The sequence below is a fragment of the Molothrus aeneus genome, chromosome 20, assembly GCF_037042795.1.
Source record: "Molothrus aeneus isolate 106 chromosome 20, BPBGC_Maene_1.0, whole genome shotgun sequence".
In the NCBI taxonomy this organism is placed as follows: domain Eukaryota; kingdom Metazoa; phylum Chordata; class Aves; order Passeriformes; family Icteridae; genus Molothrus; species Molothrus aeneus.
In genome coordinates this window covers 297,496-312,189 of record NC_089665.1, presented here as the reverse complement: position 1 = coordinate 312,189, position 14,694 = coordinate 297,496, and the positions used below count along the sequence as shown (strand labels likewise).

The following is a 14,694-nucleotide window of genomic DNA, read 5'->3' as shown; positions in this document are numbered from 1 at the left end:
CGATGTCCACATACAGCATGTGTGCATGGTGGGCCTGCCACTATTTGTGTCCAGGCAAAACAAAGTTGTGTCCCATCAGGGATTTGGAAATTCCTATAAAATAATTGCTGATTATTGGGGATGACACAAAGTGGACAAGGAATGAGGCAGTAGCACAGAGCAGGGTCAAGCTGTCTCCAGCAAAATCACATGGACAGAAATATGGACAATCCCAAAGTTATAGCTGGGCCAATACTTAGAAAGGAACAAAGTCTTGGGCCAAGTGATGTAATTCATTTCAATGTGAATTATGACAGAGGGCTAGGAGGAAATTCTTCCCTGGGAGGGTGGGCAGGCCCTGGCACAGGGTGCCCAGAGCAGCTGTGGCTGCCCCTGGATCCCAGCCCAAGGCCAGGCTGGATGGTGCTTGGAGCACCCTGGAATAGTGGAAGTTGTTCCTTCCATGGCAGGGGGCAGAATGGGAAGAACATTAGGGTCCCTTCCAACAGAAACCATTCCATGATTCCATGATATGCGGAGAGAAAAGGACTGTACTTCAGTGGACCAAGGTTGTAGAAATAATTTAATCCTTTAAACATTGGTGACGCTGATAACAAAAGACAATGCTGAATTTTCTTGCCATCAATCAGCCTTTTAAACCTCCCGGGATTAGGGAGCCAATCCTTCCTACTGTTCAAATATTTTCACAGCTCTCATTAATCAAAATAAATAAGAGGAAAGCATATATGATAAAGGAAACTGCTACCAAAAAATATATATATATATTGTTTTAAATCTGTCAGGTGAAAAAAAGAAAAAAAAAGTAATATGACGGCCAGATTTTCAGAAACTGAAAATGCAAAGTCAATACTTCTCCCCTAAAGAGAAGTTTGAATCCAAAGCAGGTGGCCCCCAGCACCAGAGGGACTCTGATCACCCTACTAGGTGCTCCACCTTATCTATCCAGCTTTCCTTTCAAAATGTGCATAGGCAGAAGTCCAGGTACCTGCTGGGTGGCTTTGCTTCTTTTTTTGTGTTTGTGACAAGTATCTTTTCCATAGTGACTCCTAAGGAAACTTCCCTCTCTGACTACCGAGGAGCCACCCTGGCAGTCCCAGTGGCACCACCAGAGCTGGGACCGAGGCCCCTTCCCAGCAGGGGAACAGGGACCTGTGCACAGCCAGGTGAGAGACACAGAGACATGGCTGGAGCTTATGACTCCAGACTTTCCTGTGCTTGGACTGGGGGAGTATAAAGCCCAGGGCTTCCTTTGTTTGGATCCCTGCTCAGAGGCACCACCTTAAGCTGTTATTCTGTTGTTACACCAAGATTAAATTATCTTGAGCATCCAGGCATTTGTGACTCTGCTGTGGGGAACCTGGGGTTGAGCTGGTGAGGGGTGGGGGAGTCTAGTAGGGTCACTGGTGCCACTGCTGGGAAGGGACCTCAGTCCCAGCTCAGGTGGTGCCAGTGAGACTGCCAGGCTGAACGCAAGGAATTGCCAGGTCAGACAAGGAATCTTCCTTTACATCTCACTGGCAAGCTGGTGACCCCCACTGCCCTTGGACAGGAACACTGTCTACCCTGGAGGACACACGTCCTTGAAGGCAGGCAGCCCCATGCTGCTCCCCTGGCTCCAGTGCCCTGGGAGGCAAAGGCTGCACTCACATCATGTTCATTACTGGGCCTAAGTGCAGTTCCCAAGGTGAGCACTGAGCACTCCTGTGTCAGCTCCAGCTGGGATTTGTGGTGTTCCAGTGCAATCTTTGGAGCCTCCAGAAAACCCAGAGCATCCTGCTCACCAAGACCAATGTACATTCAGCAGTTTACAAGACATCAGGCAACCAGGGTAATAATTACTCATTACTTATTTGACCAAGCAGCAGATCTCTATCTTGAGAAGATGCAGATTTCTTTTCTCTCAGGCTCTTGGTATTGCTAGCATTACTTCTTGGTCCTGTTCAGGTTGCAGATCTTCACCCCTAAAGGGCTTTATACCCCAGTATAAACCCAGAGCTATGTAAACCATTGGTGGTGTTTGCTAAAAAGTAGCTGTAGCAACAAATGTTCATTAAACTCCAGCAACACAAACAAAAGAAAGCTTATTGCTGCATTCCTAACTCCCTTCCTAACAGCAAAAGGAAACATCCTCCCCTTCCTCATTTGACACCTCTGATATTCCTGCAAGCTCCTTCAGCTTTGTTTTCATAGAAATCATAGAATCACAGAATCCCAGACTGGTCTGAGATGGAAGGAACCTTAAAGGTCATCTCATTCCACCCCATCCCATGTGCAGGTACACTTTCTACTAGACCAGATTGCTCCAAGCCCCATTTGACCTGGCCTTAGGTGACAGAGACACATTTAAATCCTAGGTGTGAACCATGAGGCCTCAAGTTTAATAATGATTAAGGACTTAATTTGGGTACAACTTCAAACGTACAAAGTTTCCTCTTCACCCACCAATGGTGTATTTTTCCTATATTTCAAACCGTGGATTTATTTACAAACTGAGAGCCAATAGCCTGTACAAGCCAATCTGTCCTTGTCCAGGGCACAAGTTTACATAACTGTATCCAGTGCATCTTCTGCTCCGATAGATGAAGGGCAGAGCTTATAAAGGGATGTAGTGAGCAGGATAAAACAGATAAAAGTGAGAAGTAATAGGTTACAGCACAGAAATTGCAGGGCAACTAGAGGAGAAAAACTTCTCAGCAGCATAGTGATTTTTAATAAAGCCAGATTGTCCAGCTTTAAAAATAGAAAGGCTGCAACTCCAAAAGAGAACTTTAACCTTTTATGGACAAGTGACAGCAACAGCCAGGGATGTTCAAGAGGTGGCACCACAGAGGTGTTCAGGGGTGTCTTCAGCTGTGTGATGCCCAGGGGTGACATTATCACCTCTTCTGGAAGTTCTCCTTTAAAGACTCAACACCCAAGGCTATAAGAACAACAGTCCTTCCCCAGGGGCTGAAGCTTTGTTTCCCTTCCTGTGGGCCAAACTCCCTGAATAAAACCTTCGGCTCCCCCTCAGGAGCCAAACTTCTTCCTGCCCCATCCTTCAGTAAACCTTTCTTCCATTCCTTCCACTTCTCTTCCAGACTGGGATGCTATGCTCAGGCAGGAAGGTGGGAGATGGCTCCTCTGGAGATGGGGCTGGCAGGAGTAAAGACAGAATGCAGGAGGACGGTTTCTCCATTTTCCATGTATCTTCCTGCTCTGGAATCAGTTCCTATCTTATCTGGAAATATGGGACACAGAGAAGCAGTTGTCAGGCCCCGGGAAAGCCACTAGGAGAACACATGGCTTCAGACACTCCAGAGGTTTAGCAAGAGAGTGGAAGAAGCTTTAGGTCCCACTGCAGTTTTCATTGTGCCCCACAGCTGGAAAATATGGGAGTCATCCACAGCCATGGATGATTTTTCCTGGACTGCAGCTTAAATACTTAAATTCTTAAGAGGCTGAATATGTGAATAGAAGCAAAAAAGGATCACAGATTTTGTGGCTTGATTCAATGCTTAACCCTGTGAAGGAATGTCTGTGTGGACAGAGCTTGCAGGGGTTCCCTGGTATTCCAAGGCTCCTCTGGATCATCCTATGCCCACATATTGCAACCAGTGACACACTAGTTTATGGTGACAGCAGTGTCTTTAACATTGCATCAAGTGATGGGAGGGAACAGTGAATCAAGGAATCACAAAATCATTTAGATTGGAAAAGCCCTTTAAGACAATTGAATCCAACCATTCCTCCAGCACTGGCAAGGCCACCACTAACTCATGTCCCCAAGATACACGTGCTTTTTGAGTAATTCCAGGGATGGTGATTCCACCACTGCACTGGGCAACTTGTTATAGTTAGAGTGCCTGACCACCCTTTCAGTGAAGGAAGTTTTCTTAATATCCAACCTAAACCTGCCCTGGCACAACTTGAGGCCATTCCCCGTCCTCAGGAATTGTGAGAGCTGTGTGCAGTGTCCAGCAAAATTGATATTCAGGCAGGGCTGTCACTGCTTTCTGAAACTTGGAAGATTAAAGGGTGAAAACAAGAGTCTGAACGTTTGCTTGATTTAGAAGCTCTGCCTCATGACACACCCTGTGGTTTTCTCTATTGCATAATACTGCAAAGTGCCATTTGTTACAAGAGAAGAGCTGTCAGCTCTCTGTTGAACACAGACTTTTCTGTAAACACATCCTGTTCTTTTAACAAGGCAAGATTGTTTTGTCCATAAATATGACAAGAATTGTAGATGAAAATAGCTGTTCACTGCCAACGACACAAGATTAGATAAGGAAAAAAGTCAATAAGATGAAAGATTCAGAGGAATATTGAGGCAATTCTGACCAGTGCAAAGTGTGAGTCCAGCCAGGTTGCAAAAACAGTTGGGCAACATGGTGTCCTCCAGTCTCCTCCAGATGCTTCTGTTGGAGCTCTCCAGACCACACCTGTCAACTTCCTTAACCCCCTCAGACCTCTTTTTTTCAGGTCTAGTCTTCTTCAACCTCCTCTGATAGGGTGCCACTGCTCTCCAGGACCCTCTGCTCACACTTTGGTTATCTCCAGGTCCTTCCACTGTGGTCTGGACCCTTCCATCCTTTTGATATCATGGTGGACCACTCCAGACCCCATTTTGGGATATGGTAATGTGCAAGTCCCTGCTGATAAATCCCCATGTGAGGGGCATGGAGTGCCAGTGACACAGGGAAGCTCTTGTACAGCTCTTGGACATAACTCCAGGAACCCAGGGAGGGCTCTGGATGTCTCAGGATGAGTCCCCAAAGCCAGTTCCCACCCAAACCAAGAATAGTGCTTCTAGGACTGCCCTCCAAATTGGATTTATGCTCCAAAGGAGTGGCCAAGTCACTACCAAACCTTGCTCAGCAAGCATTTCCTCTTGACAGCCACCTTTTCCTCCTTTCTCCAAATGCCCTGTTCCAAAAGCCCAAATGCAGGCAGAAACCTGGTGAGAATCACACAAGCCTGGAACATCTCCTCCCAGCTGCAGGACAGAACCTGCCAGGTCCATGGCTCAGGTTGCTTCCAAGAGCCATGTCTGGACATGTTGTCATAGAGGCAAAAAAGGGATATTGTGGGAAGAGGGGATGGAGAAGGCTGGGATATTTCCAGGCTAGAAAAGGAGATTGGGAGCAGTTGTCCTGGGACAAGTTTCCTGTTGGATACAAGGAGATAAGACAGGACACAGACCTCCCACCATGTCCATCCCCCATGTCATCTCCCCTGATGCTGTGGCCAGTGCCCAGCTCCCATTCCCAGCACTGCTGGGGTGCTCTGTGCAGGGCAGGTGGCAGCATGATCAGCAGTCCCTGAGCTGGATGTGAAGCAGGGATAGCAGCATGCATGTCCAGGATGGGACCGGGTCCTGCTGTGCCCCTGGGCAGGGTTACAGCCAGGGGCTCTGCAGACATAGCCTGGGCAAGCTGCTGTGATGGCTGAGTGGTGAAGGCTTGAAATGGACTTGAAATCCTCTGGGGTTTCCCCATGCAGGTTCAAGTCCTGCTCACAGAAAGAGTTTTAGTGTCAGTCCCTGTCCCCCTGGCCCCGGGAGGGACAGACACACACACAGGGCAGTCACACTCCCTCGAGGGGACCCTGTGTTCCCATCCTGCCTCTGGCCCTGATCTCCAGGGACTCTTTACCTTTAGGAGGTGGTCAGGAGGATTCAGAGAAGCAGCCCTGCAGCTCTTCTTATCACAGGAAGAAATCCTGCAATAGCATGTGCCCTGCCCATACAGCCTTGTCACCCTGTTCCCAGCAGCTGTGTGATACTGTTTCCTGTGGATGTGTCACCCTGCTTTCTACCTGCTGTAATCCTGCTCCCTACAGAGGTGTCACCTTGCTTTCTAGAAATGTGTCCCCCTGCCTTCTGCAACCCTTTGCCCAGCTCTCTGCAGCTGTGTCACCCTGCTCCCTACAGCCATCACTCTGCAGTGACAGACTGAACTTTTTTAGAGCCCTGCGATTTATTGTGTCACTGATAGCCAGAGACTAATGCCTCCAATATTTTAAAGAGATAAGGGCAAAGGCTGATAAGAAGCAGATCCTGGAGTGGCAGGGTAATGTTTTTTATCGTGCCAATTCCCTCCCTTCCAACGACTCCTGACTGGCACAACAAAGCATTTGGGAGATTTGGGAGAAATTGGGCCAAACCATGGCCATGGCATTTGAAGGGGACACAAACCACCACAGTGCCCAGTATTGCATCAGACAGTGTAAAACCCCTCCCTGGGGTCGGTATGGGGGCATTGGCTCGTGAGCCCCCTACATCCCTGTCACATCCTGCTCCCTACACCCCACCACAGGGGTATTACCCCACTGGCAGCTGCTGCCTGATGGCACTGGGAGGACAGCAGGCTGCTGCCACCCCCCAAAATTCGTGCCACCCTGACCCAGCCCCACACACTGGGAGCTTCTGAACCCTGAACTGAACTCCAGGAGCTGTTCCAGGACAGCACAGCCACCCAGGAAAAGACTGGGACCTGTGGTGGCTGCAGGAACCCCTTCCATGGCTGGGAATTGAACCCAGGCCGCAGCAGTAAGAGTGCCAAAAGCTGACCACTAGACCACCAGGGAGGAGTGGTGACCACCAGAGATGAGTGGTGACCACCAGGGAGGAGTGGTGACCACTAGAGATGAGTGGCCAACACTAGAATGACCTGCTGCTAGCATCAACCAAGCCCTGAAGGAACAGGGACACTTGCTCCCCGCAGTTAAAGGAGAGGACCAGAGAGGATGGATGCCCACAGCCTTTCTGGGGGAATTGGCAGGGATGCCTGTGGCATTGGGAAGCCCCTCTGTGCAAGGGGACCCCACCTCTGTAGGCCAGGGAAGGAGGAGATGGTAGTGCCATGACTCTGTCACCACTGAAGGCAGGTTTGGGGAAGGCAGTGACAGCAAATGGTTCAGGAAAAAGTGTAGCATCCTCTGGAGGTTCACCAGGGAGGTTTTCCTGCTGCTACTGGATCATTGCCCCCTTGGGGATGCTGTGCACTGCCAGGCTCATGTGACACACAGCACCCTGAGCACAGTGTCATGGACACAACAATACTGATCCCCAGTGCACAGCCCGAGCTTCCCCAGAGTCACCTGGGAGAACAGCAGTGCAGGTACAGGCTGAGTGTCAGCAGAGCCTTTCCTGGGCAAGGGAAAATGATCTGAGCCCTGGTGCTGGGCAGGGAGTGTGTCTGGAGCCCCATTCCTGCTAGTTTTACAGTAACCTGGTCATCTTGTTTGTCTTGAGAAAACAGCCAGTTGGGGCAAGCTTTTGGAACCTAATCTGGAGCTGTGAAGAGCAGGTAACCAGTAGCTGATTCTCTTTTACAGAGGGTCCTTGGGGGGAGTAGAGATTTCTGTCTTCCTTTGTTCCACAGAAGGGGAACAAAAAGTGGCTTCCTGATGAACAGGGAGATGGAGAGGGGCTGGAAATGGTCCCCCCACTCCCCAGGGATTTGCTACCAGCAAAGAAAGGGCATTGCAGAGCTGCAGACCCCTGCCCAGGACAAAAAGCACAAAGAAGAGCCCAGGGCTCAAGGGAACAGTACAAGTGTCACCTGTGCCTGCAGCTCCCAGCACAGCAGGGCTCTGATTCAAGGGGAAGGAGCACTGACACAGAGGATGGAGCTTCTGGGCTGTGTGCAGGGAGGAGACCCCAAGAGGGGAGCATGGGGGCGTCTCCAGGGCTCCTCAGCTGAGGGATGACCCGTGGCTGAGGTGGAGGTGAGTGGAAGGGCTCCAGGAACGCTTCCCGTGGAGGACAGCAGAGGGCCCAGTGCTCCTTGGATGCTCGCATGTGGTTGGGAGGGGAAGTAAACGGACAGAGAGAGAACCTCCCTGGTTTTCAGCGATCGAGGCACACAGATTGCAGAAACCTCCCTCTGCTTTGCCTTGTGCCATACAGCTCTAAAAAATGGTCAGTGCAGCTCCCGTCTCCATCTGAGGCCAGACCCCACCGTGGTGCCCCTCCGCAGCCCTTCCATAACCTGGTCAGAGGTCCCAGTGGGACTCTGGGCATCCCCCACCCCCCGGTCCCTGTGGTGCCATGATCTCCTCCCAGGTTCCTCTGCAGAGCCAGGTGGATCCCAGCTGCCACCTTTGCCAACACCTTTCCTTGGAGAGCTGCCCTTCAAGGAGAAGGAGAAGGCAAAGGAAGGCAGCTTTGGGGAATGTGGCCTGGAGAAAGGGTGGAGCTACAACAAATGACTTGGCATCTTTCCAAACCTCTGACATCTCTACTCTGAGGGCCAGGGCTGCAGAATGCACCTTCAAAAACCCTGCACAGGGCAAAGCCCTCGAGCGAGGGGCAAGGCTGGGCTGTGTGATGATCCTACAGGATTGTGCCAGTCCTTGGGCATGTCTGGGACAGGGAAGAGGGAGGCTGTGCAGGGCTGAGAAGTCACACCTCGCTGTGAGAGCAATAATCAGATGTCATGGTTTCGGTTGCCTTTACCAGCCATTACAGAGCGTGAGCTCTGGCTGCCTTGCGGTTGGGAGATCAGAATCTTTCTGTGGTTTCTGAGATCTTGATCTGGCCCCGTCACATATCATGTCACAGGCAGTAACAGTTCCTTCATCTGCCAGCAGATCTGGGAACACCAAACAGGTTCATTTGCATGTCCCAAGGCAGGACAGTCTCCATTTCTGCCACCTACCACAGGCGACTGGGAGGTGACACAGCACAGCAGCTGCTTTTTAAAGCCCTTTGTAGGGACATGTGGCAAGGCAGGTGGGGGACATAAAAATAGACTTTTTCTATGGGCACTGCTCCTTGGAAAGAGAAATCCCAGCCCCAGGATCAGCCTTGGGGCAGTGGGGATGAGGCTCAGCACAAAATGCCGTTGTTGTTGTTGTGCTGAGAAGATGAGGGTGAGTCCCACTGCCTTACTTTACACCTTACATGGATCTGGGGCATAAGAAATGCTCACATCAATTAGCCAGACCAGTTCTGGAATACAATATGGCAGCAGCAATAAATAATCCATCTCCCCATCTCTGACAGGAAGAGTCCCTTGGCAAATTCCAGCTGAGGTTGTGTCCTTTGCAAAGCCTGAATACCTGCAGCACATTGCTGTGCTGCCCCAAAATGCCACCACTCTGTGTCCATGACAACCCCATGATGTCAGGCACTTGGTTCAGCTCCAGCTCCTGCTCATGAAGAGTCCTCAGGGTCCTCAGGACAGCACCTGGATGCCTCCTGGGAAGATGACTGGGAAAAACCATGGGCTCCTTCCCACCCCAGCAGGGTCCCTGGCACAGCCCTGGAGACCCTCCTACAGCCCTGGTCCCCACCCATGGGGACATTGTGGTGGATGGTACACTAGGAACGCTCTGAGTGCCCCCACAGACCCATGAGGCCAGTGGGGGAGAAGGAGAATGGTAGCACAGCAGCCCTTCTCTGCAGTCCTGGGGACGAGGGTCAGTGAGGAAATCTGGGAAACACGAGCTCGTGGCACCTTGTGAGCAGCAGCTGGGCTGGGAAACACCCAGAGGAACCACAGGCTGTGAGCTAGAAAAATGGGGGCCAGTCACAAAGTAGAGAGATGGAAAAAGGGGAAATGCTCCCTGGAACATCCTGGGGAACCCATCATGCCACGGCAAGGGCAGTGCCAGGGGCCTCTGTGCAGTCCACGCCATGATCTCCATGACTCTAGGTGGGCACCAAGGACTGGAGTCTCTTGGTCCCTCTCAGCTCCCTGGGCTGGGGAAGCTCCTGCTCTGCCCTCTGCATCCCACCTTGAACCAAACCCACTGGCACTTGGAGAAGATGCTCTTTGTAGAGTTAGCCCATCAAGGCAGGATTCCCAGTCAAGCCCAGCCCCTATTGGGATTGTTGGGAGGGGTTTGGAGGGCACAGACCCACACCGGAAGCACAGCACCGAGAATTCTGTGCTTGATGGTGTGCCAAGGCTGCTAGCCTAGATCTACAGCCAGTCTCTAGACTGAGTGTTCCTGCTGCCCATGCTGCCCTCACTGACCCCCTGTATCCACCCTGGACATTTCCCAGACCCACCACTGGAGAAGGGAACCCTTGGTGGAGCCTGCATCTTCCATTTGAGGTTCTGAGCACCTCTAACCCCCAGACCTGGTTCCTTGAAGACGAGACTGAGCTGGGTCCTCCTGGTGCTTTTGTGGGGATACTGAGGTGACTTTGATAAGCAGAGTTGTTTTGGATGATGCAAATGTGAACCTGCTGCTCAAGGGTGGTTTCATATCCTGTCTTGGTCACTGGAGGCTGATTTGCTCACACTTACCTCCCTTCACACAAAGGCTATTCTGCTACTTCCTCAGCCAGCTGTTTCTTTTTTTTTTTTTTCTTCAGTATTTCTGAGGCAAAGGTGCCATGACATCAGCTCTATTATGTTTTGGAAATTCCACGTTTGCCTTCAAATCTGACTGACAGGTCACTGTCCCTATAAAAAGCAAGGACTAAGCCAGCACCTCCCAAAAGGCACAGGAGGAACCTGCTCTGATCCTGCCTCTGCTTATCCCTGTCCAGGATGAACATCTCCACACTCTGCCTCTCCATCATCCTGGTTGCTGACCTCTTTTCTCAGGCCCTTCCTGCTCCATGTGAGTACAGCATCCCTCTGCTCTCCTGGGGTGGACTTTTCCTCTGACTGCCTGTAATTTGGAGCAGAACTCACAAAAGTCAGCTGCAAATGTTGGAAACCTGTTTGAATAACTTCTCCTGATTTATTTCAACTGGTCTTCCTTTCTAATATCCTTTCATTTTAGGGATGAATTTTACTGGTATAAAAGTTTTCAGGTTTCCTCTCCCCTCATTTTTTTGCTGGCCTTTAGGAGTGGACACAGGGTAACAATAGGGATTTTTACCCTGGATGTTATTGTAAAACATTTAACAAACAATCCTAGCAATATTTTTTTATCAAGTTTCTCTGTTCAGAGCAGGAGGAGAAGGGACAGTTCAGCTGATTAAGGAGGTGGTTGCCTGTACTCTCAGCCAGGAATGTACAATTTATTGAGTATGGTCTCAGGCTGGATTTCCCGTTTTCTTCCAGTGGGGTCTGACATGGCTTTATGCTGCTTCAGCTACATCTCACGAAAGCTGCCTCAGAGTCATGTGCAGGAGTATTTCTACACTAGCAGCAAGTGCTCCCAGCCAGCAGTTGTGTAAGTACCAGCACGGGGCCCTGAGGGGAGGCTGTGCCAGCCTCTGGGCTCCTGGCTTTGCATCTAACAGGTCCAGGAGCAGGATGCTGGGAGGCATCATACCTGGGGGAAGGGAGCAGCCACCCAGGTTCCATGTGCAGTGTGTAAGCCCTCACCCTCCTCAGCTGAGAAATAAGTGGTCCCTTAGTCTCCTTGGACTGTCCTGATGCTGGGAATAAGGCATGGGAAGGAGGTCAGGAGGCAGCAGGACCTTCCAGAGCTTGATGAACCCAATCCACTCAACATTCCACACTGCACCTGGGCTCACCTCTGCATAGGACAAGAGGACAAATATCTGAGCATGGCAGGGTCTCCCAAGGGACCCTGATCTCCCCCTGGGTTTTAGCACATTCTGCAGCTCAAGGATGCTTGAGAGTTTGTGAGAGATGACTAATGACATGACCACAGTCCCTGATGCTCCTTTTTCCCCTGAACTCATGACTTGCCAGGTTTGTGACCAGGAAGAAGCGGGAGATCTGTGCTAACCCTGATTCCAGGTGGGTGAAGGAATATGTGAACAGCCTGGAGCTGCAGTGAGCACTGGAAGCTGAGAAGTCCTGCCAGACCACCCATGAGAGTTTGGCACAGACCTAGAAATGCTACTGCCAAGCACCAGGACCTGCTGAGCCACCTTGGGACCCTGGAAGTTTGTTTTGCCTTGCAAAGGTGTCATTTATCCACAATAATTCAGCTACACTTAGGGCAGACGTGATGCTGAAGACCTCTTGGCCTTGCAGACCCATCTTGGGGTGCCCTGCTGTGTGATGTGGCTAAACTGAGCCCCACCTTGTGCCTCCACTGCTAGAATGGGAGGGGGATTTCATCCCAGAGCTATCTGTGGGTTGGAATTAGCTCTGAGTGCTGTTTTATGAGCCCAGGATGACTTTTCCTACTGAATTTTGTAACGGTGCAGTAGATGCTGTAAGATCTGTCCCTAGAGAAGGAAGTGGTACCCTGGTTACTTACAGGATGCTTGCTGTGGAACCACAGTGTTCAGCCTTATTCTCAAACTGCTGTTTTGTGCTGGTGCCAATGAATAAAGCTGTTTTCTCTCTGTGTCATCTCTGGTTGTTCCCCTCCTGTTTGGAAAATGGGGATCCCACTACAACTATTTTTAGGGCAGATGTAGGGAAAAACCCAACTTCTCAGCTGGAAGTGCCCCAGCCTTCTTAGGTCTAAAAGCCTTCCCTCTGCTTGGCCTCCCTGATCCCAGCACCACAGAAGCATCAGCCCCAGCACCTCCCAGCACTTCCCAGTCCCTGCACTTATGTGGAGCCAGAATTTCTTCCCAGCCCTTTCCCCCATCATATCATAGCCAAGGCTGGGAGCTAGTGGGGCTGTGCCACTGCAGATTTGGCAAAGGAATGCCCGGAAATCTCAGGGTGGGAATTCAGGGGTGTCCCTGTGGTGAGAGGAAAGGGGGATGGCCAGGACTACATCCCTGGCACAGGCTCCTTTGGAATGTAGCCTGAGCCAGGTTTAACTCTTGGGATGCTCTGTTAATGTTTATTGCAAGACAAGCATTAACTCACTGTTGTTCTGCAGCTTCCTGGGGCAGGAAACAAGATTTTGTTCTAAAAAGCACAAAGTAAAACCAACAAAAGCACTTTATCAGCCTGCGGTTGACACTTAAAACTGGCTGGTAACTTTGTGGGTAGAAAATGAGACTGCTGCTCCCAGCTCCCTGCTGGAGCTCTGCAGGGGATGGGAACAATTTGGGCTGTGTCCCTCAGAATTGGTTATGAGGGACAGAAAACCAGTGTGAGATAAACTGTCTGTAAAGCAGCCCCAAGCCCCATTGGTGCCACAGTGGTCTGCAGATGCTCAGGTTGTCTCCTGACCTCTCCTTGCTCATCATCACCTCTGCCCTGGGCAGGGGCGGAGTCTCCATCCCTGGAGGAATTTAACCGATGTGTGCATGTGGCACTTAGGGACATGGGTTAGGGGTGGTCTTGGCAGTGCTGGGGGAATGGCTGGAGCCACCATCCTGGAGGTCTTTTCCGGCCTTAGTGATTCTATGGTTCTGGGTGGGTGGACTCACCTGGAGCAGAGCAGGATTGGGAAAGAAAAGCAGAAACAAGGAGAGAAACAAGGCTCAAGCAGAGAGACCTTCAAGTTCCCACCAGGACTTGGGCAGATACACAGACCATGTTTGTACTTAGCCTGATCCATCCAGCCCCCACTTTCCACAGGGTAGCACCAAGGATGGGATGTATAAATGGGTGGGTTTAGGAGAAAGGATTCTTGGATGAAGTGGCCAGTGCAAGTTGAAAAGACAGAAATTGAAGAGGCTGAGGTGTGAGGCCAAGATCAAACTATCAGTTCTCCAGGAGTGGCAGTGAGAGGCCATGCAAGGATGTTCATTATGGGTTTGGGAGCAGTGACCAGCTGGGAGAAAATGTGGACACTGGGACCGAGGGTGTCCCTGGCACCTTTCTCCTCCCAGGGCTTCTTCAAGTGAAGCTGGGAGAGAGGGAACAGCCACAGGGTTCATGCTCTCAAAAAGGCCAGAGAAAACCAGGCTATCCAGTGTTTTGCCCATGGGACCATGAAGGTCTTCTGATCTCCTGATGACTTCTGCCACTGCAGGCAGGGAAGGAAATGTTCCCTTAGTCCAGCAACTGGAAACTGAAACCAGAAAGGCTTGAGAGGGAAATTCCCACAAGTGCCTGGGCACACAGCCAGGGACTGTCCTGAGGAGAGGCAGCTGCAGCACTGGATTATCCAGCCTCTCCAGCCTGTCCCTGCATCCTGGGCATGGGATAAATTCCAGTACTCCCCTCAACTTCCCTTTCTCCAAAACATCCATCCTCCATCACCTCTCAGCTCAGAGTCCCAGAGCAGGGACAATTTGGGGCTCCTGTAGTTGCTCTGCAGTGCCAAACTTGGGGTTGGGATGTCCTCAGGGGTAGAGGACACATCCAGCACCCCATTCCCAGGATCTTCACCTGCTCCTGTCCATCCACCAACCACTCTGCTCCACAGTTTCACAGCACAGTGAGGTAGCCACACTCAGGATACACCCCCTGCAGATTTTCACCTTTCCATGTATGGCCCCAGCACCATCTCCTGGGAAACAGAATGGTCCTGGGCTGGGCTGCCCTTGGCTGGGATGCTGCCCCTTGCGTGTTCATGACCCTCTTGACTACAGCCAGATTTCCTGGCCAGAAAACACAAGACTAGAGAGAAATCACAAGACAATACAGAGGTGCTTTCCCAGCCTCAGAGTTGCCAAATCTGACCTATAACTGCAGGGGAAAAAATAAACACTAAGAGAAAGCTTTTTTTTGCTTTAGGAAGAACAAGATGTGGGCAAGGCTAGGCCAGCTCCGGACTATGCTGTGGGGGCAGTTGAAGGGGGTCTGTAAGAAGGATGGGAACAAAAGTTTTAGCAGGGCCTGTTGCTGTAGGTCAAAGAGGAGTGGTATTACACTGAAGGAGGTCAGTTTAGAATGGGCATTGGGAAGAAATTCTTTCCTGTGAGGGTGATGAGGCCCAGGCACAGGGTGCCCAGAGCAGCTGTGGCTGCCC

At 50.9% G+C, this 14,694-nt stretch overlaps 1 protein-coding gene across 1 annotated transcript; it reads left to right on the top strand.

Moving 5' to 3' along the window:
• Nucleotides 1–10,305: 10,305 nt before the first annotated feature.
• LOC136565025 (C-C motif chemokine 5-like) lies at nucleotides 10,306–12,152 on the top strand. The gene is made up of 3 exons (XM_066563418.1): nucleotides 10,306–10,563; nucleotides 11,013–11,124; nucleotides 11,613–12,152. Exons 1-3 carry the CDS (start codon nucleotides 10,491–10,493, stop codon nucleotides 11,698–11,700), a joined length of 273 nt encoding a protein of 90 aa, XP_066419515.1. The 5' UTR covers nucleotides 10,306–10,490; the 3' UTR covers nucleotides 11,701–12,152.
• Nucleotides 12,153–14,694: the final 2,542 nt, after the last annotated feature.

Bases quoted from the DNA above. Each gene is read 5' to 3' on its own strand.
- LOC136565025 (XM_066563418.1), top strand. From the start codon at position 10,491: ATGAACATCTCCACACTCTGCCTCTCCATCATCCTGGTTGCTGACCTC. The intron at 10,564-11,012 runs GTGAGTACAGCA...GTTTTCTTCCAG, and splicing joins TCAGGCCCTTCCTGCTCCAT to TGGGGTCTGACATGGCTTTA. The intron at 11,125-11,612 runs GTAAGTACCAGC...ATGACTTGCCAG, and splicing joins TGCTCCCAGCCAGCAGTTGT to GTTTGTGACCAGGAAGAAGC.